At 45.2% G+C, this 24470-nt stretch overlaps 1 protein-coding gene across 8 annotated transcripts in view; it reads right to left on the bottom strand.

Annotated features, from left to right (window-relative positions):
* LOC115572330 (zinc finger protein 521) overlaps positions 1-24470 on the bottom strand; it is a 94594-nt gene that overhangs the window by 45848 nt on the left and 24276 nt on the right. For 5 of the 8 annotated variants that reach the window (XM_030402287.1, XM_030402280.1, XM_030402281.1 and 2 more), the window contains exons 4-6: positions 2536-6035; positions 2279-2363; positions 1870-1902 (exon numbers count right to left, since the gene is read on the bottom strand). In XM_030402287.1, coding sequence (XP_030258147.1) covers positions 1870-1902; positions 2279-2363; positions 2536-5679 — 3262 coding nt within the window. In that variant the 5' untranslated portion in view covers positions 5680-6035. The remainder of the gene's footprint in view (positions 1-1869; positions 1903-2278; positions 2364-2535; positions 6036-24470) is intronic. The other 3 variants (XM_030402278.1, XM_030402282.1, XM_030402279.1) reach the window with 3 other exon arrangements.

The raw sequence follows: 24470 nt of genomic DNA, 5'->3' as shown, positions 1-24470 counted from the left end.
GTCTGGGTGAGACAGGCTCAGGTTTTGTTGTTCCATACACTTAGCACTATGGTTATGTCACGGCACATCACTATATATAGAGTTATCAGTGTGAACTGACACCATGGAGCGGGGCATGGATGAAAACAACACCCCTATGAATCCAGCGTCTGCTCCATTACCTACGCTAATAACGCTGACAGCTGAGCGGAGATGACCCCAGCCCCCTGTTTCCCCTCTCCTGTGCAGATGGCCATTAAAAGGAGAAAGTGTCCCTTTTTTCAGAAGAGAAGGTATTTAGAGCTTTTCCAAATGAGTATTTTTTTTTTTCTGTGTTTTTGGCCCAAATTGGCTTTGCAGTGATTACAGGCCGGCTGGATTGAATTTAACCCCCATTCTACGATAACATGGCCAAGTCTTGAGAAGCTATACACAAAAGATAAGATCAACACGACTAACCCGGCGCACATGTTTTTCTTTATTCCCCTCCAGCTAAACATATTTTCATTATTTCTGTTTATTCGATTCAGTTTCCTTTTTGTCACAACCTCATCTCACCACCAAATTTTTCATTACGCCGAGTTTTGTTTTCTCCATATTTCAGAAAGCACAAAACAAATGCATCTAACAGAAACCCTTTTGAGGAGTCTGATGAAACCCGTGATCATGTTGAATACAAAGCAACAGCATATCAGAGAAGTAAGACATCAGACAATAACCCAATCACCTATCCTCCTGTTATCTTAAGCTGTCTGAATTCCACTATTATGGGGGAACTGTGTGCTTGTGCGCCTGACAGACATAAAATAACCAGTAGGGGGGTTTGTTTTCTACCCTCCCAGTGTGCTCCGTGCCTGCCTTTGAGAGAGAAAGGACTAATGCTGGCATGGTACTGTATTAGGCACCCCCAGTAGAATAGTGGGTGAGCAGATCGCAAAGATGAATACAAAATACACACCTACACACTCTGAGCTCGTCTCTCTCCTTTGCAAATACACCGAAGCATCAAAATCACAAATCACATGCTTCTGATTGTTTATGCACAAACAGTGGGTCCCTGATAGAATTGCCTACCGGTCCTGATAGAATTGCCCACCGTGTTTAAATTCACCTGCGCCTAGAAGCGTGTCCCAAACAGAGAGGCGGTTTGGTTCCAGATCAATGAGTCTCTCTCCCACTGAAGACAACAGATAATGCAGTGTAATGAAAGAGCCGCCAAACGAGCTGAATAAATGAATGAATAAAGGAACGTGAGACCGGAATTCAGACGCCTACTTACTGCAGGCAAGAAAACCTGTTTTCCAATTGTCTGTTCTCTACAAATTATTCTGCCTGCATACAAATGACGACCAAAAGTAAAGACATTTTGTGGAGGTTAGTCTTACACCAGCACTCTTTGTTTAGGGATCTTGTGAAAGAAAATGAGAATTTGGCTTAAATTTGTCATACACAGTGTAACAAAATCGAATATCCATTTTTTCAGTTGATTTGACGTCATTAAATACAGGGAGCATGAAAGTATTTTATCAAATGTTGTGTTCAGATCTCAGTCATCTGAACAGCCTTAAGTGAAGAGGCACAATAAACAAACAAACAAAATAATATACAGTAGCAATGTGGAGATTTTTTTTTTTTGTGGAATTATATTTTGAATTTTAAACAGTTGAATTAAATCTGTTTTGGGATTTAAATATTTAAATAATCTTGTATGTTTCCACTACTTCAAACTACCTTCATACAGAGTGGTTTGAAGTGGAGAGATTGTGCTCCACAAGCATGCACACGAACTATATTATACCATTCACATGCATGGGGGAATGAAGATGATGGGTTTATAAATGCACAACACTGGGGATGCAGTCAATGGTCAAAATATTAAAATAATTCCACCTATTTGGTGATGTGATCCAGATACTTGTGAGCCTGAATGAGACAGGGTCAAATATTTTATTACATATATCACATCAGTCCTTAGTATTTGATTCACCTGTAAAAAAGTATGAAAAGACTACGTCTGAAATTTTTTCAAAATTATCAAATACTTGTTGAGAAATTTGGTGAATTTTGCTTAAAGCTTTGTATATTGTATCGATGGCGGTCACACAATATAACTCCCTCTAAAATTGAAATCACACACCAAAAGCCACATTTATTAAATCTATGCTACATTGTAGAAATACTTTGGGAAATGTAGAAAAACATATTTACATAGATATTACACAAGCACTGTTTTTTATGACTTTGTTCCAGGAGTGCAACAGAGAGAATAATGAATGAAACAAAAAGAGTTATCTCCTACCCAGCATGTGGTTGGCCACATGAACTTGAATGTCCCATTCGCTGTAGAACACCATCTGACATTTGATGCACTGGTATGTCTTCTTCTATAAATAAGACCAAGAGGAAAGGGATTATTAAAGTCAGCTTTGAATAAAAATTGTCGTTACCAACTAGAAATCGCTTCGCCTTCACCATGTATCAAATCAACGCAGAACAATTTGTGAACCTCAGCATGAACTAATGAACTTTATTCAATACAACACTAATTAACAATACCTCTTCAGTTTGTGAGGGACTGGCTCTCGGCATGGGGGACACCTGGGGGGTCTTGAGCTGCCCGCTGTTGCTGTCCCCAGCCTGTTCCCGATGCACTGTCTGGACATGGTTTTGCAACTCTGCTTCAGACTCAAACTTCACATTACAGCTGGAGCATCGTGTCTTGGCAGCATGTAACGAGGATGTTGAAGAGGATGAAGAGGATGAAGAGACGGCTTTGCCTTTCCCGTCTCCAGGGCTTAGACTCTCCCCCTGGATCCATGCGGCTGTAGTTGCTGGAGTGGTGGCTCCACCCTGCTGCTGCTGTTGCCGTCCTCCATTTACTGTTGGGCTGGAGCTCTTAGAGCCAGCTGCTGTCACGCAGGATGCACAGAGTCCGTAAGGCAATCCGTTGATGTCCAGTTTCACCAGTTCTTGTTTTGACCTGAAATCTTTCAGACAAGAGGCGCACTTGAAAGGTTTTTGGATGTGGTGTTGCTGCTGGTTGTGAGAGTTCATGTGGTTGCGGACCATTGGTTGGTTGCTGGACATTCCTGTCTTTTGCATGTGGAAGGTACCATGGATTTTGAGCTCCAATGTGGAGGTGACTGTCTGCATGCACACCACACAGCGGAAACCTGTCAGGGAGTTCCTCAGGTCAGGGTGCATCTGGCAATGCTCCAGGAAGTCCTCTTCACTGTGCAGTGGCATCTTACAAATGCGGCAGCTGCCTGTGTCCAGACTCTTGCTATGGGTGACCTTGTGCTCAGTCAGGGTGAGCAAGGAAGGGAAGCGCTCCCCACAGATGGGACACATATAGTGTTTGACAGGCCCAAGGTGGGTCTGCATATGTTCCCTCAGCCCGGGCTCTGAGAAGAAGGTACGGGAGCAGACATTGCACTTGTGGTTGCCCTTGATCATTTCAGCTTTCCGTTTTACCATGGCACTCTCACCTGGGCGTATATTGTGGTCCCTCAACTGGTGGTTAGTGAGGAGTGAATCCATGGTGTAAGATGCCCCACAGATGTCACACCCATACATGGGATCTGCAGTGTCCACCTCTTCCTCACTTCCATCATGGCTGTTGTGGGTATCCACCACCGTTCCTCCTGCTGCCACTGGACCATGGCTGTTAGTTATGAGACTTTGTAGCTCAGCATCTTCTTTAGGCTGGCCATCCCCACCACTCATGGCAGAGCCATTAGCACCACAGTTCTGTGTCTTTCCATCGAACACACAGTGTTTCTCCCTCAAATGCTTCTCCAAAAGAACAATGGCATGGAAGGCCTTACTGCAGAAGCGGCAATTGTACTTCTTGCTGTGGGTGGTGATGTGGCACTGCAGCTCCACCTCCGTGCCAAAGGACTCCCCACAGAAAATACAGCGGTGGGCACGGCCCTGGTTTTCAAGATGGCTGTGTTTGACATGCAGCTGTAGGTCAGTCTCATGCCTGAAGTCCCAGTTGCAAGAAGTGCAGCGGTATACCTTTTTCTCGTTGCTGTGCTTTACAGCCAGGTGGAGCTGGGTAGACACTTTGGAGTCGAAAACCTCCTGACACAGAGTGCAGCGAAAGAACACAAAGGTATGCATGTCGAGAAGGTGCTTCTGCAGGTCATCCACTGAGGTGAACTGCTTGTCACAGCTCTCACAGATGTAGTAAGTGGAGGTAATAGTGAAGTGAATTGTCACATGCTTCAGCAGGGACTCCTGGTTGGGGAACTCTTTGTTGCACTGGGGGCAGGTGAGTTGAGGCTGTAGACCATCCAGATGAGTCTTTAAGTGAGTCTGGAAAAGGTCTAAGCTGGTGTACTTGGCTCCACACTGGTTACAGATGAACTCACTGGTATTGCGTGAGCCACCTTGTTTCAGCATGGCAGTTTGTTCCACAGATATTGGAGAAGAGGGGCTGAGAGTGCGCAGCGATTTCTTTCCATTGTTTATGTAGTTCAGTGCCAGTGGAATGTTCTTGTGATTCTCCTTGATGTGCTTGTTGAGCTTCAGAACACTGTTGAATATGGGGGAGTTGGTGCAGTACGAACAGGAGTACACCTCTACTATAGACTCCTTGGGAGTTACAGCCAAGGGGGAGTCAAAGCGCAGGCTTCCTCCATCACAGTGAGTCTGACGGACATGCTCCTCCAAGGTAACCTCCGTCAAGAACCCCATGAAGCATTGGGGGCAGAAGAATGCATTGCTCTCCTTGGCCACCGGACTGGGGAAGCCGTGGGAGCAGCGAATGTGTTCCTGGAGGGCGTTGAGGTCACTCAACACCTCAGGGCAGAAGTTACACTGAAGAAGAGCATCAGGCAAGCTAGCTAAAAGGGCAGCGTGGTCTTCTGCATTGTGGACCTGCTTAAGATGTTCATTTAGATTAAGTAAAGAGGGCAGAACCTCCAAACAGAACTGGCAAGTATGAGCCTGCTCTGGCTTGTCCAGATGCATGGTTCGCAGGTGAATTTGAAGCACAGCCAAACTGGAGAAAACTTGCTTGTTGCAATAAATGCAACTGTAGGAGACCTTAGGCTGTTTAGAGGAACGTCCTCCGATGTCTGATGTGTTCTGAGCAGCCCGCTTTCTCCTCCCCCTTGTCTTGGGCACAGGTGGCGCCGTCTCCACCATCGTGGAGCTATCGACAGAAAGGTTGGAGTCGGGAGTGGTGCTAGAGACAGAGGTGTAGCCTACAGTTAGCAAGGAAGGGCTGTTGCTGTGGTTACTTGATTCAGGGAGCTGGTGGATGTCCATGTGAGCATAGAGGTCCTCAACAGACAGAAAGTGCTCAGAGCAGATAGCACAGGTGTGGCCCTTCCTGTCTCGGCTGTGGGCCTGGTCAATGTGAGTCAGCAGGGTGCCCTCGTCACTGAAGGGCTCATGGCAGTAGATGCACTGCAGGGTGGCACCCAGGCCTCCATCCTCGGATGGCGAGCATTCAGGGTGGCACTCCGCAATGTGCCTCTGGAGGTCCTCTGGGACATCAAAGCCCTCCTCACAACGGCTGCATTTGCGAGTTTCTTTCACTTTCCACTCATCAGCTCTAGAAAGGCTTGAGCTGCTGCCATCTTTACCCCTTTCATGTACTTGCATGTGGCCGTGGAGTGAGCTGGAGGAAAGGAAGCCTCGGCGGCACACAGGGCACTTGTGGGGTTTGTTAGAGGCGTGAGTTTTCATGTGGATTTTGAGGTGATCACTGCGGGAGAAGGCAGAGTCACACTCTCCGCAATGGTACTTCTTATCACCGGTGTGTAGCTTCACGTGACGATCTCGGCTGCGCTTGTGCTTAAACAGGCGGCTGCAGAAGGTACAGCTGAAAGGGAGTTTATCGCCGTGGCTCTGTTCGTGACGCTTGAGGAAGCTTAAGCGGCTAAAGGACTTGTCACAGAACTGGCATGGGTATGGCAGCCCAGGGCCCCCTTCGTCCTCGCCAAAATCATAGTCCTCGCAGTGTCCTGGAGAAGTCTGGTCCTTACTGGAGGGAGATGATGCCGGCCAAGAACACGATGGGTCATCCTCAAGATCAGCACCGTCTGGAGAGAAACAAAGAGGGAAAAGGAAGGAGAGAGTGAATGAGAGAGGTGTTCTGTGAGATTGATTAGCAACTCATTTGTCTCACTCTTCTGAATAAAAAAGGTGGGCCACCATGGTGTTATTTCTCTTTGTAATTATAACATTGTGGTGTACGAACTTAGAATACTTTTCAACTTGGACATTTTTTTTCTTCAGTGGGAACAATACCTCTCCTTAGGTGTTATCTAGAAAGTTACATTTAAATATGCAATTTTAAGTATAATTAGGGAAGAGAATGAGTGGAAATACTTTTACTACAATTAACCTTGTATGTGGCCATGTAATGGCTTAGCCCACTGTGACTCAAAACACAATCTCTCTGACATTTAAAGCCAACACAAGACAATTTGTGTACTTTAGAATGTAAGCTCGGCATGAGGTAAATTAAAACATTTCTATTATTCCTGAACAATTACTAGAATATTTTTAAAAAAACAAGAGCCCTTGAAATGACCTTAAGCGAGAGAGAAAAAAAAACAGGGAAAAGCTGCTCTCAGGAGTGAAGGAGAAGATTAAATATGCAATTTAGACCACGGCTATGCATAGCCTTTAGGAACCCTCCACTGCAAAATAGATGATTTTCATGAAACATGGGCCTTTCAGAACATCACTCAATTCATATCAGATTATAGAATATGTATTATTATCATATTTATCTGTGTGGTTTGCACTAAGCCGTGAGGCATCTGATACTGGATGGATGAATATGCCATGTGCTGACGCAAGAGGGGAGGGGGGAAGGGGGGATTGGGAAACGGAAATGGGAAGACAAGCGAGTGGCTAACTGTCTCACTCAAGGACAAGCAGGTGCAGAGAATAACCAGAGAGCACCATTCTTCTTACAATAACTTTCATGAGTCCCTATTCAAGCTGCTTCTTTGCCGACATTCCTTTCCAATGGTTCACTGTACGGTGATATGAATGGAAAACACAGAGCACCACTTTCCACAAGTTCAAAAGGTTACAGGCCACTTCTTCCCGCTGCCGAAGTCTAAGTGCTGTGAACTTCCTTACCTAAATAAAACAACGTAATCCCAACCCCTTCAGAAGAAAAAAAAACTGTGTCAAAAGGCCAAAACTTGGAATGGGAAAAACAAGAGGAAACTGCAAAGATTTATGAGAGGGACGAAGGAAAAGCACGAGCACTTTCCAGGATCCAACCTCTGTACTCCCCTTCAGCTGACAAATCTAAGTCTCTCTCTCTCTCTCCCCCTTTCTGTTGTTTTTGCTGGGAGATCTGCCCTTTGTCAGGATATCATGCCCTCTCTGAGCACTTACCCCCATCAGGCCTATCTTCAGGAAACAGATGGGGTCGGAGGCCATTCCCTTGCCCCTCCAAACTGCTGAAAGCGGCACATTGAGAGCCCACCTCCACACCGTGGCCCTCCCGGAAACCTCCCACCCCTGGCAAGGCGCCCACTCTGCACACACATCTCACTCAAGGAGCGAACCTTGCTTGATTTACTTGCTTTATCTCTCATACATGTCTCAATGTTTTTTCTCTCTCTGGTTTGAGGGAGGATGGGTGACTCAGTGCTATGCCCTCCTCCACAGAGGGGGCGGATCTGCCCTCTCTTACACTGCCTCTCAGGGTATAGGAGAAGAAGACAGTGCAAGAAGAATGACCCCAGCCAATGCCTTACAGTCAAACATATTGGCTTCGAGACAATAGTATAAAACAAACAAATAAATGGGCCTGTATACAAAGGCTAAATTAAATTCCACACTCTTAAATGAGGATGTCTTTGCCTTGAGACATTACTGAGCTGCCAGGACACCCTCACTCAGTTGTTTTTTTTTTTTTGGTTTGTTTACTTGATGTACATTATTTATTTAGTGCCTTTACTCCAATAACACACATACATAAAAACGTATCTGTGGGGGACATGTGGGAGTCGCAGACATTGTTTGAGTTCAACTAGCAGAATGTTTAGATGGGCAAATAGCGATGTTAACAATAGGTCTGAGAAATATTTCAGAAGCTTCATAAAAAATGCCATAATCTTACTAATGCACTGTAATTTTGTAATTAATTCACTTCCCTTTTATCTGTTCAGAACCTATACTCAAGGTATCAGCATACAAATTTGAATTAAATATGTTAAATAGGTTCCTGCTGCTGTCAGAAAATCCTTTGTCGTATTATAATGGCTGTCAAGACGCATGATTCCAAAAGAAAAAAGGAAAAAAAGAAAGATCACATCTGTTTTAGACTTCTAAAGTTGAAACTGTACATGGCGGCTACAATTATCCCACATAGTGAGACTTACTACCGTTTCACTTGCACACACAGTACACACAAGAGAGCAAACACGCACACACTGCACACTCACTCACTCACTCACTCACAGTAACAAACATATATACATGTGCAGAAATACATGTGCACATAGAATACAGAGCTACGGGGCCCAATGGCCGAAACAAGTGTGTGAACAACTGTAGATGAAAGAGCAATCTTCCTCAGGAGACCTCAAGAGGAAAGAGAGAGAGAGAGAGACTTGTTTTTTTTCCTTCTTCACCCAGACAAGAAATGCCCAGGCCTCAGCAGCAGCCTGAGTAAATAAAAGAACGGGCCTTACTTCCCTGTCTCTCGGGCCGGGGGCCTGTGCACGCCAGCACTCTCTGTGCTGCTGCCAAAGGGGATGCTGGGGCCTGAAAAACTACACCCTGCAGCTGAAGGGCTGTCTTTGTTGGTCTGCCAAGGCCTTCCTGAGCATCCTCCAGCCAACAGCCTGTCACGTCCTGGGAGGAAGACCTCCATCTTAAGGCCTGTCCCTCTCTGGGAGTTCTGTCCCAACCCCCCTCCCCCGTTCTCTTTTAAATGTCTCCTATATGGAACAAAACAACCTCATTTGGAGTGCCTCTATAGGGAATGGCATTAAATGTGCCATAGCAATATTTAGCCAACTGGTAAGATAAACTGCAGTGTGAAGACTTTTGAAAGGACTGAAAACAAAGCTTGACAAATTCAAGGAATCCATATACGTTAGGTTGATAAAGACATTTGAGACGGCTCTATAAAAATGTCTTTTTCTTGTACTGTAAAAGTAACCACTGAAAATTCCCCCTTTACACGCAGGTCTCAGTTTCCTCCAAGCCAGTCTGAACTACTCTTTGTGCACCACTTCCTCCATGTTCATTTATAGCACCCTTTCCCAGAGTAAATACCCCTGTTCAAATACGATCCTTAATGCTGAGAACAGGTAGGTTTGCCGATTCTATACACAGCAGCACAGCTTTCAAATCCCCCAAAGAGTGTTTTAGTTTGTGCAATTAATGTATTTGAGAATTAGCGAGATATATAAATATATCTGTAGAAGAGGAAGTCATTAATTTTCTTGATGACATTATTTCCTTTAGGAGTAGAACACATATGGTGGCAAATATCATCTCTACATTTTGAATGCCAGATAATATGCATAAGAATTATTACAATTGAATGTCCCCGGAACACTGCGTGGAGCTAGAAAGGTGGCGGGGTTCGCCAAATATAAACAAAGTAAGTCAGTATGACATTTTGTTGCTTATTCAGTTCATTCAGTCATGAAAACAAAGACAATTTAGTTGTTTAGGCATAAAATATTCAGTTCTCTTTCTCTTCTGATTAAAATTTCTTTCTAAAACTACATCGTGCTTTAATGCCAAAAATGAAAGAGCCAGACAACGAGGTATAATTAGTTCTCATGTTAAATGCTAGGATGTTCTGTTTTTTTATATGTGGCAGTGTTAAACCCTAAAAACAGAAACTGCCTCTTGCCAATGCCATAAAAATCTTTGTGCCCTGTGCTCAGCAAGGGTATTCTGTTACTTTCACCGACACACATCTGTCTTGCCAATTTCAAATGATGTCTTCAAATAAAAATGCCACAAAAAAAAAATCAGAATTGAATTCCATTCATTTAGTTCGAAGCTATAACTGCAGTGATGGCTGTTCCGAATCTGATTTTTCTTTTTTTCTGGCATTGTGAAGCACTTCGTGAACAATATTGTGAAAAGTGAAAGGATTCATCGACCAAGTTACTTTTTCATCAGAGAAAAACTTTGACAAAGCTCACTTTTAAAAATTGTGCTTACTGACAGTGCATTTGTCATTCTATTGTTTTCAATCCAGTAATACTCCCTCTTGAAACCTTTCAGGGGCCGTGGTTTGGGAATAACTCGCGGCTGGCGCCCGGACCTTCGTGTCTGAGGTCCTGGAAGCCATTCAAGGTGGCTTATCACTGCCTAACAGCAACAGAGTACATCTCTTCTATTTAGGAAGCCAAACTCTTATCCAGGTCCAGGACCTTATCTTATCAGAAAAGTGTTTTCGCTATCAGTCATCTGCCGCTTCTACAGCGAGCTACACTTTGTTCAAAAGCCATTCCAGTGAAGCAAAGCATGGCCGTGCTTTCAGCCGCCAAACCTTATCTTTCTGTGTGTTGTACCACAGATCTGTACGTAGTGGTTGTCATAAGAGATGTGTTTGTGTGAGTGTATTTGTGGCACATTGGGGATTGGGGATTCAATGAATAAACAAAAAGCTGACAACTTGTCTGATGTAACACCGTGACCCCACTTCATATTCAGAGAGGGGATCTTTTTACAGTTACTGGGAAAAGTAGTGAGCCTTCTCCCATGAGACAATGCATGTGTCATCTCAACGCTTTTCCTGTTCTGATGCCCAAATAGCAATGTGTGTCTGAACAGCGCACTATCATGTACGGCCCTGTTTGTGACACAACCACTTAAGATCTAATAGAGGAGGTGCTGAGTGAATTTTTTTTACATTAGCTAGGACTCCAGTCTCCCTGACTGAGAGAGAGAGAGGGAGAGGGAGAGAGAGGGGGGTGGTTGATTTTTTTTTTTTCTTGGGACTAATTCCAGTCAGATGAACAAATCACTCAGTTGATTCAGGACCGAGCAGCTCAGAGGACACAGAGCTATTGGAAGAGGCCCAGTGCTGGGCTTTACTCACAGTAGTCCTGCTACATCCCTGTTTTAAGACATCAAATCCAGTCAAAATGAAACACTGATAATTCCCAGTGGCTGTCAACAAAAGTGCCAGGTGGCTAGATGTGGCTTTTTGCACCGCGAAGCTGATTAACACACACGAATAAGCACAAGCGGAGGTATTTAAAGGAGCTGCTATTTACTATGAGACGCCCCAACCTCACATCCGTAGTTTTGTCTATGCGCTTCTGGGTGTGTGTGTGTGTGTGTGTGTTGTGTGTATGCTCGGCCTGTCTCTCCCTCTCTCTTCCCTCTTTTTTTTTTTTTCTTAGCAAACACAATATGTTTTTTACACATCACTGAGAAATGTCAGGTCCCTGCCCCCCCTTGCTACAGATCAATCAAATCCACTATGCTACAGGATGCGAAGGAGGGGTTGTGCGAGACGACTGAAGCAGCAGCAGCAGCAGCAGCAGCAGCAGCAGCAGCGAAACAAGGATGCTATCTTTCACTGAACGAGGTAGAAAAACTGCACATGAAATACGGATTCACTTCCCGGGGTTTCAGCGGTGCCGTAGCCGCGAGTTACTCCAGCCTAACAACGTGTACACACATTTTCTTGGAAGAGAGACGCACCCCCAGCCAATCCTCCACCAGACTGCAGTCAATGGGGATTTTTTCACACAGGGCCTGACACAAAGAGCTGGAACATCAAGCGCTGTCCTGACTCTGTGGTCTGGGTGTCCATTATTCTGGCCCTCATGGCTCTGTCTCTCAACCATGGGGAAGCGGCAAACTGTCAACTACTTTGTCCACATTACCCACGTCCCCCAGCTCAGACAGGAGCACTTGGTCACTGTCCCAGAAATCACAGTGCCCCAGTGGCATCCCAGGAAAGTTAGACAAATGGAAGGCCAGAGGAGGAAAAGTAGGGCGGCCAGTCATCCTTTACTATAGGCCTTTTTCTATCTGTGATAGCGCGACACGATGAATAGTGGAATTCCATTACTTATCGCTGAGACGTGCCCCTGCTGCACTGATGCGTCTCTACCAAAACGGAAATACATACTGATGATGCCAATCAATGGTAATGTTTGATATTTGTGCCTCCTCTCTTCCTGTGAAAAATTAGAATCATTTAACAATCTATAATTGCAGTGTTTGGTGGTTCAGTTACGCGTTTCTTATCCTCTGTCTAATAACAAATTGAGGTCGCTGAGGTCACAAATGCACTTAAACGCATCATGTGAATGCCGAATACGGACAAACAGACCTTAAAAGATGCTGTCAGACGCATATTTAACTGCTTTGGAAATATAATCAACATTTCATGTGAGCAGATACTTAAAGGTGCAGTATGTAGTTTTGGGGAAGATCTTCACTGACAGATATTTTTATGCCTTAACAATCTAAATAAACCATCTCTCTTTGTTTTCAGGAAGCACAATTTCATACTTTATATGTGGCAGACCCTGCCACCTTTCTCGCCTCAAACAGTGTTCTGGGGACCTTTCCTCTGAGAACAGCTTGTTTATTCAGATTTGGAAAAAAATAAATATTTCTGAATTCGTGTTATCAACTCATTAATATTCTTAACATTAATAATCTGCGTTTGAATTTCCTGTCCGAAACTACACAAAGTCCGTAGCGCTGCCGTCTTGGCTTTTTCTGCGGGAAGGCAAAGGGTTAAGTCAGGGCTTCGTTCTGCCTCTTTTTTTATAATTAAGTCATTTTTTTTTCTCAAAAGCGAGAGAAGAATTACAGAGAGAGCAAGAAAAGGGTGATATTTAATTACACCATTATTCAAGAAAGGTGATTTTGGCATTCATAATAGGTTAGTGTTCAGAGTGCAGCGGGTGGGCTGGAGGGCTAATGTTGATGTTTCATTGTTTCACTTGAATTTTACTTGATTTGAAGTGTTTCAATTATTAAAAGTGACACAGCAGTTCACAGCAGGCGTCACCTCCTCTGTGACACTCGACATAAGGTTTTTTTTCTCTTTTTTTTCTCCATTATACACAAGTGTGAATTCATTGCACGGACACAATCACAGCTGCAGAGCTACACTTCAGCAAAGTGAAATATTTTTTTTTGTACAGTGTTTATTCATGAGTAGAGCGGAGGCGGAGGTGTAGGTGTGGGTGGAGCAGTCTGTGTGCGGTGGTGGTGGTTATGCTGTCATCTCCTGTAGGACACAGCGGCTGGTGGTGTGGAGAGGAAGGACAGTTGACCACTTCAGGTAGACAAACAGGAAGGAGGCTGTTCCCCAGGTCTTGGCTGGACCAGCAGCCACAGTGAGCCTCCCAGGGGGAGAGAGGAGGACGACAATCTGTCCCCCAGCATGCCCCCTTCACCGCCTGCCTCACTGCTCTGGCTCTAAGGGAGTGCTGGGCCAGGCGGGACTGGGCTGGGCTGGGCTTCAATAGGCAGGGGAGCCTCTGTGTGAGTGTGTGTGTGTGTGTGCTGTTCCCTCAACACTGCGGCAGACCAGGCGCAGGACCCAGTGGACAGTCAGCTAGCCGGTCAGTCAGTCAGCCACTGTGAGGGATGCTGCAGTGTCGTGTTGTACTACCGTTCACATTTCCTCCCCCAGCACGAGAGTTTACTTGGATGCTCTTCTTATTTCCCCCCCCCCCCCCTTCCGCTCTTAGTTACTCACGGAAAATGTGATTTATGTGATCATCTCGGAGAAGAAAAAATTGTTGTGCGCACAGAAATATGCTGAGTTACTGTGTGGCTGCTTCATTAAAATAGGGTTTGCTCTGCAAGTTTCAGGAGGCGCTATCCATTACTTAAAAACTGAGCGCAGCACACACTGAATTCGGAAAAATGGGGTCTAATTCTTTTTAATCAAACTACCTCATGGTGACCCATAAAAACTTGGGTGAGACTTCGCTTGAAAATGATTTCACTTCTTTAAGAATAACTTCAGACACTTGGATCTGCGTTGCAGTACACCGGGGATATTCGGTTAGTCTGCCAAATGCCCATAAAAAAGTCTTATATCAACACGTCTTTCTTCCCCTCCGACGAAAATCACATGCACATGTCCAAACAACCCCTCGACTTCTGTGTTAGCGTTAGCATTAGCATTTATCAGAAGAGCCCGACCCTGCCTCTTGACCCACGGCCCTCAGCTCCCCTGATTAATACACTGTGGCTCTATTTGATATCTCCTCAACGCCATCCCAGCTTGTCAGTGGTAAAACAACTGGAGACAGCCCAGGAGGGAGAAGAAAACATGCATCTCGGAGAGGAGAGCGGGAGGGGGAAGAAAAACAAGCATCAACTCAAGCAAGACGATGTATTTTCATGCATCCCTGTCTTAAATGTCAAGATTTCTTAACCCTCAGTGACTGCGGCGCTGACACCTCTCCAAGGTTCAACAGAAACCGCATTCATTAATAATTAGCTCAGCTGTGAGGACAAGGAGTGAGACTGCGAACGGCAGAGCGAGCGAGACGGCTAAAATCTAAACTTCTGTCCTCTCCCGGGAGAGTCGAATTTCACTACAAGTTTTTTTTTTCATTCTCCTTCATTTCTTGTTTTCCTCGCGCGTTGGCCAGAGTCCCGCAGGCGGCCCACGAACGAGCGCTGCAGACGTCGCATCAGCCGCACTACTCCCTCCTCTCCTTAATCATGGCTCTAATACCCTCCAGATGAATAAACATCTTCATCCCCTCCACGTTAAAGCCAGAAGGCTCCTCCGCTCTTGAATCCAAGAAAGAGAAGAGAGAAAAGAAATGGAGAGCCGAAGAAGGAGCACAGGAAAAGGGATGACAGATGGAAGGGTGGATCAATTCTGAAATGAACCAACAGCAAAGTAACAAAGCCGCGGCGAGATTTTCTGGTTCTTCCCATAATTCGTCTGATCTATCTCCCCCTTGACACAATTATCACAGTCCTCCTAATTATTTTTTCTTCTTAAACTGATTTCTAATGGCAGGCTGTGTTTTTTTATGATCGTGTTTTTGTGAAGTGGAGGGTTTTTTTCGCGAGCTGTTGTGCAACCTTGTCGCCTCAGACTGTGTCCACAGACTGCACAGGAAGGGGGAAGGGGGCGGAGAGGGAGGAGGCGAGGAGGGAGGCGGTGGTGGTGGTGGTGGCGGTGCGGGGGGGGTTGTCTCTAGAGAATGGGCCAGGCCCCAGACCAGCACTTCCCTGGCCCAGTAACTGTGCCAGAATACTCATGACATGTGTGTACAGTATGTGCGCGCAAATGGCAGACAGATTTAGGGGTTTGCTTTGTTTTCCCCCTTCTATTGTTTTCCGCTGGTATCCAGGCAGCTCATCATCATGTCTTAATACTATTAAGCATTAAGAAAACACGCGCCAGTACGTGCACATGCCTCGGCGAAAACGGAGCGGCTCCTTCGCTGCCCTCACCCTCATCTTCATTTACAGAACAGGGCTGGAATATGAGGCCTGAATACAACCAGACAAATGACTACGGGGCATTTTACTTATTCATTCATCACTTCACATTGATTTATTCCTGTTTATCTATTTATCAGCTGGAAAAAAAAAAAAGTTCCCTTGGATTGTTTTGCTAAAAAAGTTTTGCACGCTGACGTGCTCGGTGAAAAACTTTCAGGGTCAGGGTAGAAAAAGGGATTATTGAGGTTCATCTTACCCTTGAATTCCCTCCTCTCACTCCAGCACCTCAATGGATACTTCTCCTCCGCCTATTTGCATAGGCCCAGCACTGCTTGGCTTAGTAACCATTTACTTAGTTACACACCACCACCTAGGAGGCTATTTATGTTCCTCTCAGGAGAGGAACTCGGTACGACTGCCAACAAACCCCCCCTCCCAAAGTATAAATTATCGTCCACTCGATACAAGTAAACTTAAGGAAAACGCCTCAGGTGCTCGGCATGACTTTACGTTCGGAATCGGCTCGAAAATATTAAGCAAATAAATCAAATATTAGAGGCGTTAATAAAAAGTAAAAGACGGCAGTTCATTAAAGTATCTTCATTTCTGAGAGTATGCGCAACCCTCCCGCAGCAATGAAGAGTTTTTTTCCCTTCTTATACGCGCTAATCTCACGTCTATCTGAATGTGCAGCTTACTGTGATGAACCCATTTTCGAGGCTCATCGTTGGAGAGAGTGAATGTAATAGTCCCCCAATATCAGTTATCACTGACAGCACCATCCATATCAGCTAATTACTTTTCATTGGGCTGTTGTAGACGAGAGGACATCGGGCCTTTATCTGTATATGAAAGGAGAAGACATTACTATTATGCCATTACTGTGAAAGGAGCCGGTGTTACTGTAGCTCTAATATAGAAACGCCATACAATGGGGTGGTAATGAAACCCCACGTCACTCCTCCAGTGCCCATCTCACTTGGCTACTTTTAAATATCAGGAGAATATTACCAGTACGGTGACCTTTAATTACATTCGGCATGCAAATAAGTTGACGAGTCAGGAGGAGAGCGAGAGAAAAGAGATGTTCTAAGATTACCGTTGGAGTCCTGATGACACACACATTACACACAGAGGCCTAGCCGTCTTGTAACAGGATCCGCGCTGGGCTTTTTTTTTTTCTCCTTCCTTTAACCAGCCTACATCCAGCACAAACAAAAGAAGCAGCCAATAGGTCAGAGCAGTGCATTCTCCCCATCTTAATTTGTATTTTCCTTGGCGTTCGCGGGTTAGTGAGGTGACTGTCGTCTCTGCGGCTCTTCATTGTCTGAGGGAGGAGTTGGAGTCAGGGAATATAATCCCACGCACTATGCATACAGCAAGGGAGGAAAGGATGGGCATGGAGTTGGCGCAAGAAACCCCTGGGTAATTTGTAAAACATGAGCCACGGCGCCCGAGCACCAATGCTGAGGCTCGGGTCAGGTGACTCAGTCACAGGTGCACCATGGGAGGATCTCCGGTGAGGAGGCACAGAGCATGGTGGGCAACACAGTGCTTTCTAAACATGGAAGTCTCTAGCCAGTTATCTCAGACTTTATTTTTAGGGATGTGAAGAAGAGTGAAAATGTATCAGAGGTGCTTTGCTAGATTGCTCTTTGTATGTTTTTGAAAAAGTACATTCAGTTTGGATTGTCAGAGTGCAAGGCCAAAGACACGGAGTCAAGAGTGAGGAGGACTAAATCTGACTTCCTCTGCTGTCCTCTAACATCCTCTCTCCTGCACGATCACAGTCGACTGCGATATATCCTACATACAGTAACACTAGTTATGAAACGTAACCAAGTGCATTCATCCCAAGTACTGTAATTAAATACATTGTTTAGGTACTTGCATTTGAGTATTTCCATTTTTTTTTTTTCAACTTTACATTTCTTCCCAACTCCACTTAGGAGACAAATATTGTGCCTTTAACTCCACTACTTATTTTATAACTTGAGTCTCCGGTCACTTTGTAGATTGCAATTCTGCATCACAGCCAAAGTAGAGCATATATAAATTAATTTATCTGATCGGCAACCGGATTTAAACAAAAAAAAGAAAAAAGAAACGCCAGAAAAGCTGGATATCGAATTGCATCGACCCATAGAATACAATATATACAGGCATGTAATTATATGTATGAATTACTTTTACTTCAATATATTTATTGCCAGAAAATTACTTTTGATACTTATACATTACATATCAGATACTTGCAGGCTTTTTACTCAAGTACTACTTTAAATAGCTAACACTGATTTATCGAAGACACTGATTCAGAAAATGTGAAATGTTTTCAATACTCATTTTCCACAATATTGATAGAACCAGCACCAGCGGTGCTTTCCCGCTGTCCTCTCCGACCCGCATCCTCCAGCAGTAAATCATATCAGATGCTGTCGTGCTCAACTCACACTACAAAATCCATCTTTTATTCATCTTTCAACATAAATGTCAAATTCTATGCCCTCAGTGTTGTGTACATTTTTTCCCGATCATGATATCAAATATCAATATTTTTCAAGATTTATTTTTATTTTTTCATAATTTATCATTAAACATGACATCGTTATTTTTAACCATGTATAATCTTTGGGTATGTTCTACAACACTGTGCAACACATACGAGTTTTCCACTTTTAAAAGTTATAAAACAGCATAGTGTTTGACATTGATTGTGCCTTCCCACAGCAGTTGAGCAGCAGCCTCTGCTGATAGATCCTGATACCAGAAACAGTAGTAATAATAATAAGGGCAATTTGTTAAAGGCCCGGTGTGTAGGATTTAGGGGGATTTCGCAGATCTTGTGGCAGAAATTGAATATAATATTCAATATAACATTTGTATGTATTTATTAGTGAATAATCCCCTGAAAAAAAGGATCACGTGTTTGTTATCTCACAAGGAGCCTCTTATATCTACAAAGGGAGCAGCTCCTGCATGGGGTCCGCCATGTTTATACGGTAGCCCAGAGAGGACCAACCAAACACGTGACCCTAGAGAAGGTCTTTCGCGCATTTAGTGAGGGGTGAGAGATGTTATGTTGGTTGCAATCCGCAGCCTCGTCGCCAGATGCCACTACTGTACCTTTAAATTATGATTATGACTTGATTTAATATTTTTAATAATTGTATTTTTTGTATCAATATAACCAGAGGAGGGGGTTGATGCGCCTCCCCAATATATATTATAATTACAGCCCTGTCAGCTTGCATCTGCTGAAGGTGGGAGGTCAAAACGTTTTTAGCGCCTGAAACGCTGTCATTCCCCCCCTCACATCAGCAGATCACTGAGAAACACGGATGTTGGAACATAATAGCACAAAACATATCACACATATTATACATGCCTGAGCTCACACGTGTCGCTTTAATAAGAAGTCTTGATTAGGATTCGGCAGACATAACATCCCCGCATGCACGGTCTCCGCTTTGCTGGGCCTCAGATAACCTTTATCCTATAGGGTTTAATTAATGTCAGCCAGTCTACTCTGCCTTTCACAAGGAAACGACTTATTCCTCTGCCCTCATGAAGCCCAAATCCCTCTGTTTCACTGGTGAGGCCGGCTGCCTTGTTTATCCCAACTACAGGTACAGCTCCCTATTAAGGCCAGCACTTGTTACAGGGAAAAGGTTGAATTATTTACCAACAGTAGAGGGGGAAGGAAGAGAGAGAGAGAGAGAGAGAGAGAGAGAGAGAGAGAGAGGGAGAAAGAAGCTGAGAGAGAGGGGCGTTTCAAACATGGGATGCGATTTTTTGTGTTTGGTTTGAGGTTGTGAACAAGACAAGATTAATGATCCGTGGACATCAGATACAGGTGCTGATTACCAAAGGAAAAGGGCACCCTGGCATACAGTGAATGGAAAATAAGGCCACACAGAGGGATGAGTAAATTGCTAAAAACATGATACATTTCATGTCTTTGATGAAAAAACACCTTACGCCCCGCGCCTAAAATGTAGGTGGTTTCTTTCGACATTTGTTCATGTGTAAACAGATTGAATGTGTTTTGTTAAAGAGATACCGAGGGTGCGTGCACGCACTCTTCACCCAGGGCAAACTGTCTGCATTCTATCTGCATCTCAGCCTCTCTGCACAATACAACAAAACATACAGAAAACAAAAGGGAGCACAGAGGGGGAGAACGAAGAGACAGACCAAACAATAAACTCAACCACAAGAGACAGAGTTTGACTTGGCGTGTGTGTGTGTGTGTGTGTGTGTGTAGTGTGTGTGTGTGCGCGCGTGTAGAGGAAGGAGACAGAAAGCGAGAGAGAGGGACGAGGGAGATGAAGACAAATGCAGAAAGGGAGAGAGACAGAGGGCGGCGGAGAAAACGAAAGACAGAGGGAGAAATCAAATTTGCAAGAACATAACAAAAAGCTGTATCTCCGACAAAAGAGAACACACAAGGGTATTTGTCTAGCTGTCTGCACCAGCAGGATCCTCTGAAAGTTTATTAAACTAGAACCCTTCAAGAGAAGGCAGAGAGTAGTAAACTATACTACTGGGGAGGAAAAGAGAGAGCGAGAGGGAACGGGGGTGAGGGGGGGTTTAAGAAGAAGAAGAAAAAAAAAGCTAGCTTTTCAGCCTCTGTCTCTCAGAAATTCTTTTATTTCAGCCATGCATTAAGTAACCTCCCCACTGAGTTCTGCTCCCCTTCCTGGTGTGGATAAAGCCGTCCCTCGGGGGAGCCGCTGGTAATTTCCAGCTTCGCCAGAAACTCAGGTATTAGAAAAGACCGCTTGGGGACCTGCCACAATATACCTTCACAATTTCATACGCTCTGAAAAAGAGGGAGCCCCTCCCTCGCAGCCTACCCCCACCCTCCCAGTAAACCCCCTCGAGGGTCCCCAGTTCAAATTTCTGAAGTGCAGACAACGGGTGTATGTGTGGGGGGAGGGGAGGGTGGTGCTGGGGGGGCCCGTGGGACTGAGCACCAGCAATAGAAAATCCACTGCATAGAGGAGAAAAAAGCATTTCCTCTCTGGTCTGGCAGGAGTGCCTTTTTTCCCCTGGCTCCCACCAGAGGCTTTTTACAAAACATGTGTTGCTGACATGTTGACAGATTGCTCAGTGAAGTGTTAGGCGCATGCACACGGCTGGCCATTTAGGGGGACATGGCTTCCTACCCAACATCCTCTACCTGAGGCACCATGTTTTATACATCATCCCCCAAAGAAAAAAAGGAAACAATAAAAGGTAAGGGAGTTGCTTCCTTTGTGAGGGAAGCAGAATATCAGAGAGCAGAGAGAGACTGCGTATAATGCTGCCTTAGCTGAACTGCGGTGACGGGGAGGAGCAACGGAAGTGCGAATAAGGGGGGGGGGAAATGGTTTCAGGCAGGAAAGACGGAGATAAAGCGGAGAGGTGGGGAAAAGAGTTGGAGGACGCATGGTATGCTTTATGTACGTGTGTGCAGGTGAGCTTGTCAAACCAATCGAGAAAAAAAAGCAGAAAGATCTCTTTGTCATCCCGCTCTGAAACCACCAATAGCAGGCGGGAGGATGGATTCTGATCAAAGGCCAGCTTCCAGATCCAACTTTTGCTCCTATCAGGGTATCGACAGCACACGTCTTAATCGCCCTGCGGCTCCAAAAGTGCTGCCGTGGCAACAGGATGGAAATGGGGATCATAATGTATTCATGGTGCCGGCGACCTGGGGGCTGCGGAGCGCGCTCTCTGGGGACCGCACTTTACCCAGAGCCAGACGTGTCTGGGCAAAATCACTCCACACAAGACAGCAGCAGAATACTGAGGAGCCATGACAGGATGGAGGGAGGAAGGGAGAGAGAAAGAAAGAGAAAGAGAGGAGGCAGAAGAGAGAGAGAGAGAGAGAAGGGTGGGGGGGGGCGACGGATAGGAATGGAAGCCGATGATAGGAAATAAAGACAGAGAAGGATGTTAAACAATGGCGGCTGAGTGGTGTCAGAGTTTACAGTAAAGGAAGGAGGGAAGGTTGCCAGCGCTGAAACTTCAAACGACAAAGGCTCGGGGAGGAAAAAAAACAGGATATGATTGGTGGGAAGGGGCTTGCTGGGATGAGTGGCTCTACCTTGAGAAGCTTGATGCTGCTTGACCAGGTGGGTGGTTGGCTGGGAAATAAATTGCAGAGGAAATTGGTCCAGATTATCAGGGCCACAAAGAGACATGGCCCTTTGGCCACGGGCGAGGAAGGATAAATGGCTGGATGAGTAAATGAACAGAGGGATAGAGAGGGGGGAAGATTGATGGCTGAGCAGATGGACGGTTCAGTTGGATCGAGAGTCCGGTTACCCATCAACCCCTGCACACCCCCTCCCCGAAACCCACGCCATCCTATCCTGAAAAATAAATGCTTACACCGGAGATACGTCTTGCTTTCTTCCGGGACTAAATGTAACACGCTCTCTGACCCTTTCCATCCTAATGATCTCCCCCTCCTCTTTCGCATACACACCTACAAAAATGCTTCCATGCACAAACAAACAAACAAAGCTATAGCCTGACCTGCTTTTCCTCAACAGGAGGGCAGCTACAACAGGCACCATGCCAGGTAAACATCCTCAAGCCTTGTGCACTCGCTGCAGAGGGTAAAGCTCAATGCTGGAAATACACTCTCAAATACAAGGAATAGTCAATTATGTTTAGGACTGAGAAGACATTCTTGGAATATATATTGCTCTTACGTGGCCCTCCTGCTGTATTTAGGAATAATAAAAAAAAATAATTAAAAAACCCAACTTTTTTTTTTGCTGCATTTCATATCAAGGTTCCTCCTGTAACGGAAAGTCATAACACTCCCCCCTAGAGGTGATGATTCAAATGCATTAAGTCTCTCAAAATGAGAGGATTGCACCTGCAGACTGCGGTGCGTCCTTCTTCACTAACTACCCTCCACACGTAGTGCACCCTCAGGCATTCAACCTAGGGCCACAGACAACTCCCCTGTCTGTCTTTCCTCCTTCCCTTCAGCTGACAGGTTCTTCGACTGCTAAGCTCCAACACGGACCTCTGTGTTTGAGATGACTGTGCAGAACAATCAAGGGGGGGAGAAAAGAAAGAAAGCAAAGAGGAGGCATGGCTGCGAGGAGAGACGGAGTGCGGGTGAAGAGGAGGTAGAGAGAGAAACAAGGACATCAACAACGTGTTCTCGCAGAGAGATGACCCCTGGCCATCCCGAGGCATCTGGTTTATCTGGCTGTCTGGGTAAGCCACGCACACACCTAATGACTCCAGCCTGGTCCGTGTCCCATAGGTTTTTTTTATCCGGATTACGGATGGGGAATGACAATGGGCTGGTAAACTACTGCGCCTCACGTCTAAGAGCTCACATCAGACAAGGAGTTCTCCACGATGAAAAGAGCGAAGGTGAGGTGAGATGGAGGTTCAAAGGTACTCAGAAGTTGGGGTAGCAGTTTCTGAATTGTATAATACAGTACGATCCTTTAGGTTGAAGACGCCAAGAGTTTTAATGGCGCTGTGTTGCTGATCTGTATGCATCATAAATAGTGTATATCATCTCAAACTGAAGGTCAAATATACCCACAACTCCAAGTTGCGCATAATGCCAAGATGGTTTGGACTCCCTCTTTTCTCCCTCATGTTGGCGCTGCTCAACAGACCTCAATCTACTTCTGTGGTGGAGATTAGTAATCATCTAGGGTCTTCATATTGATGGCCAGGCTCAGCTTGTTTGCATATTTACTGGCCTCAGAGCCCAGTCGCCTGAGGTGAGAAGCAAATTACATTTCTGCTCACCCCCACGCGCACAACTCTCTCACACTCTTTCGATTTCTATCCCTCGTTTTCTCCTCCGTTTTTTCCTCCAACCTCGTTTCTCTTAACATGCTGATCAGTCATCCTGCAGTAAGCATCCTTGCCTGCCCCGGTTGCATCCGAATAGCGGTCTCATTTGGCTAACATCATCACAGCGTAATCTTGTTGGAGAGAGCAATCAGTTTACTTTGGAATTAGGTATTCCGTTGGCGGGCCCGGAGAGAGGGAAGGCTCACAGGGTTTAAAGGATGCAAACGAAAGCATGCTCTCCAGAATACAGTCTTGAGCCTGATTGGGTGATAACAACCCACACAGGCTCCATGTGAGAGTAATGAATGGCCAATGGGAGGCCTGAATAATAATGCAATTGGATTAAAATCCAATCACACGATGGTTTTGTCTGTTGACTTTGTTTGTGGGGTATGTTCTACAAACCAAGTTCATGATGAGAAAGATGCATCATGCTTTGACTGGGGGCACATAATGTCCTAATATAAAGATTACCACTCTGTTTACTACAGCCCAATCTCTCTTGACTGTCAGTCAGTCCTGCAGGATTTTCTTGATCTGATTTTATTGGACATGCGTTGCATATAGAATGAGTCTGCTAAGACGATGAAGTGACGGTAACAGTTCTGTGTTTCTTTGCTGTGTTAAATCAGCAGCTTATTTGGAGAATAGCTACCACAGGTGGTGAGTTACTATTTAATCAGGGATTTTAATGTCTCGGTTTATCACAGAGACATGTACCAAGCTGGCACGCTCTGCTAGCCAGAATCCCAGCCACTCTTTGGGAGGCCATCTCTTAGGAGAAGCTCTCTGATCAAATCGATTGACTCCTCCAGGATGATCGATCAGCCAGGCAGGTTGGAGGTGGAATAGATTAGATGACCTTTACATTCTCAGCAGTGGCGGACCCCCCCCTACTGTCCACTGCTCTTAACATGAAGAGGACATCTCTGTATTACCTGACAGCACGGCTTTACTGTCAAGCCATTACATTCTGCCCCCGACACACAATGTTCCCTCTGCCAAAGCGTAGTCCAGCTGGTGGCCTTGGAGGCCTTAAACGACACCCATCCTGCCCATAAAACTAAATTTATGAACCCACCTTCCAGTCCGAAAATGGCAATTAGCACTAAGGAACAAATGTGTTACTTCACACGATATTTGAGAATCCCTGTCCTTGTGGGTGGTTGTACTCGCCGTATCCTGAAGTATAGGAGTGGCTGTTCCACAGAGCCCTATAGCGGCCCCCACCCAAACACTACCCCCTGGCCAACGAA

Source organism: Sparus aurata, chromosome 21 (genome assembly GCF_900880675.1).
Source record: "Sparus aurata chromosome 21, fSpaAur1.1, whole genome shotgun sequence".
Lineage (NCBI taxonomy): Eukaryota > Metazoa > Chordata > Actinopteri > Spariformes > Sparidae > Sparus > Sparus aurata.
This window is presented reverse-complemented; position numbering and strand designations above follow the sequence as displayed.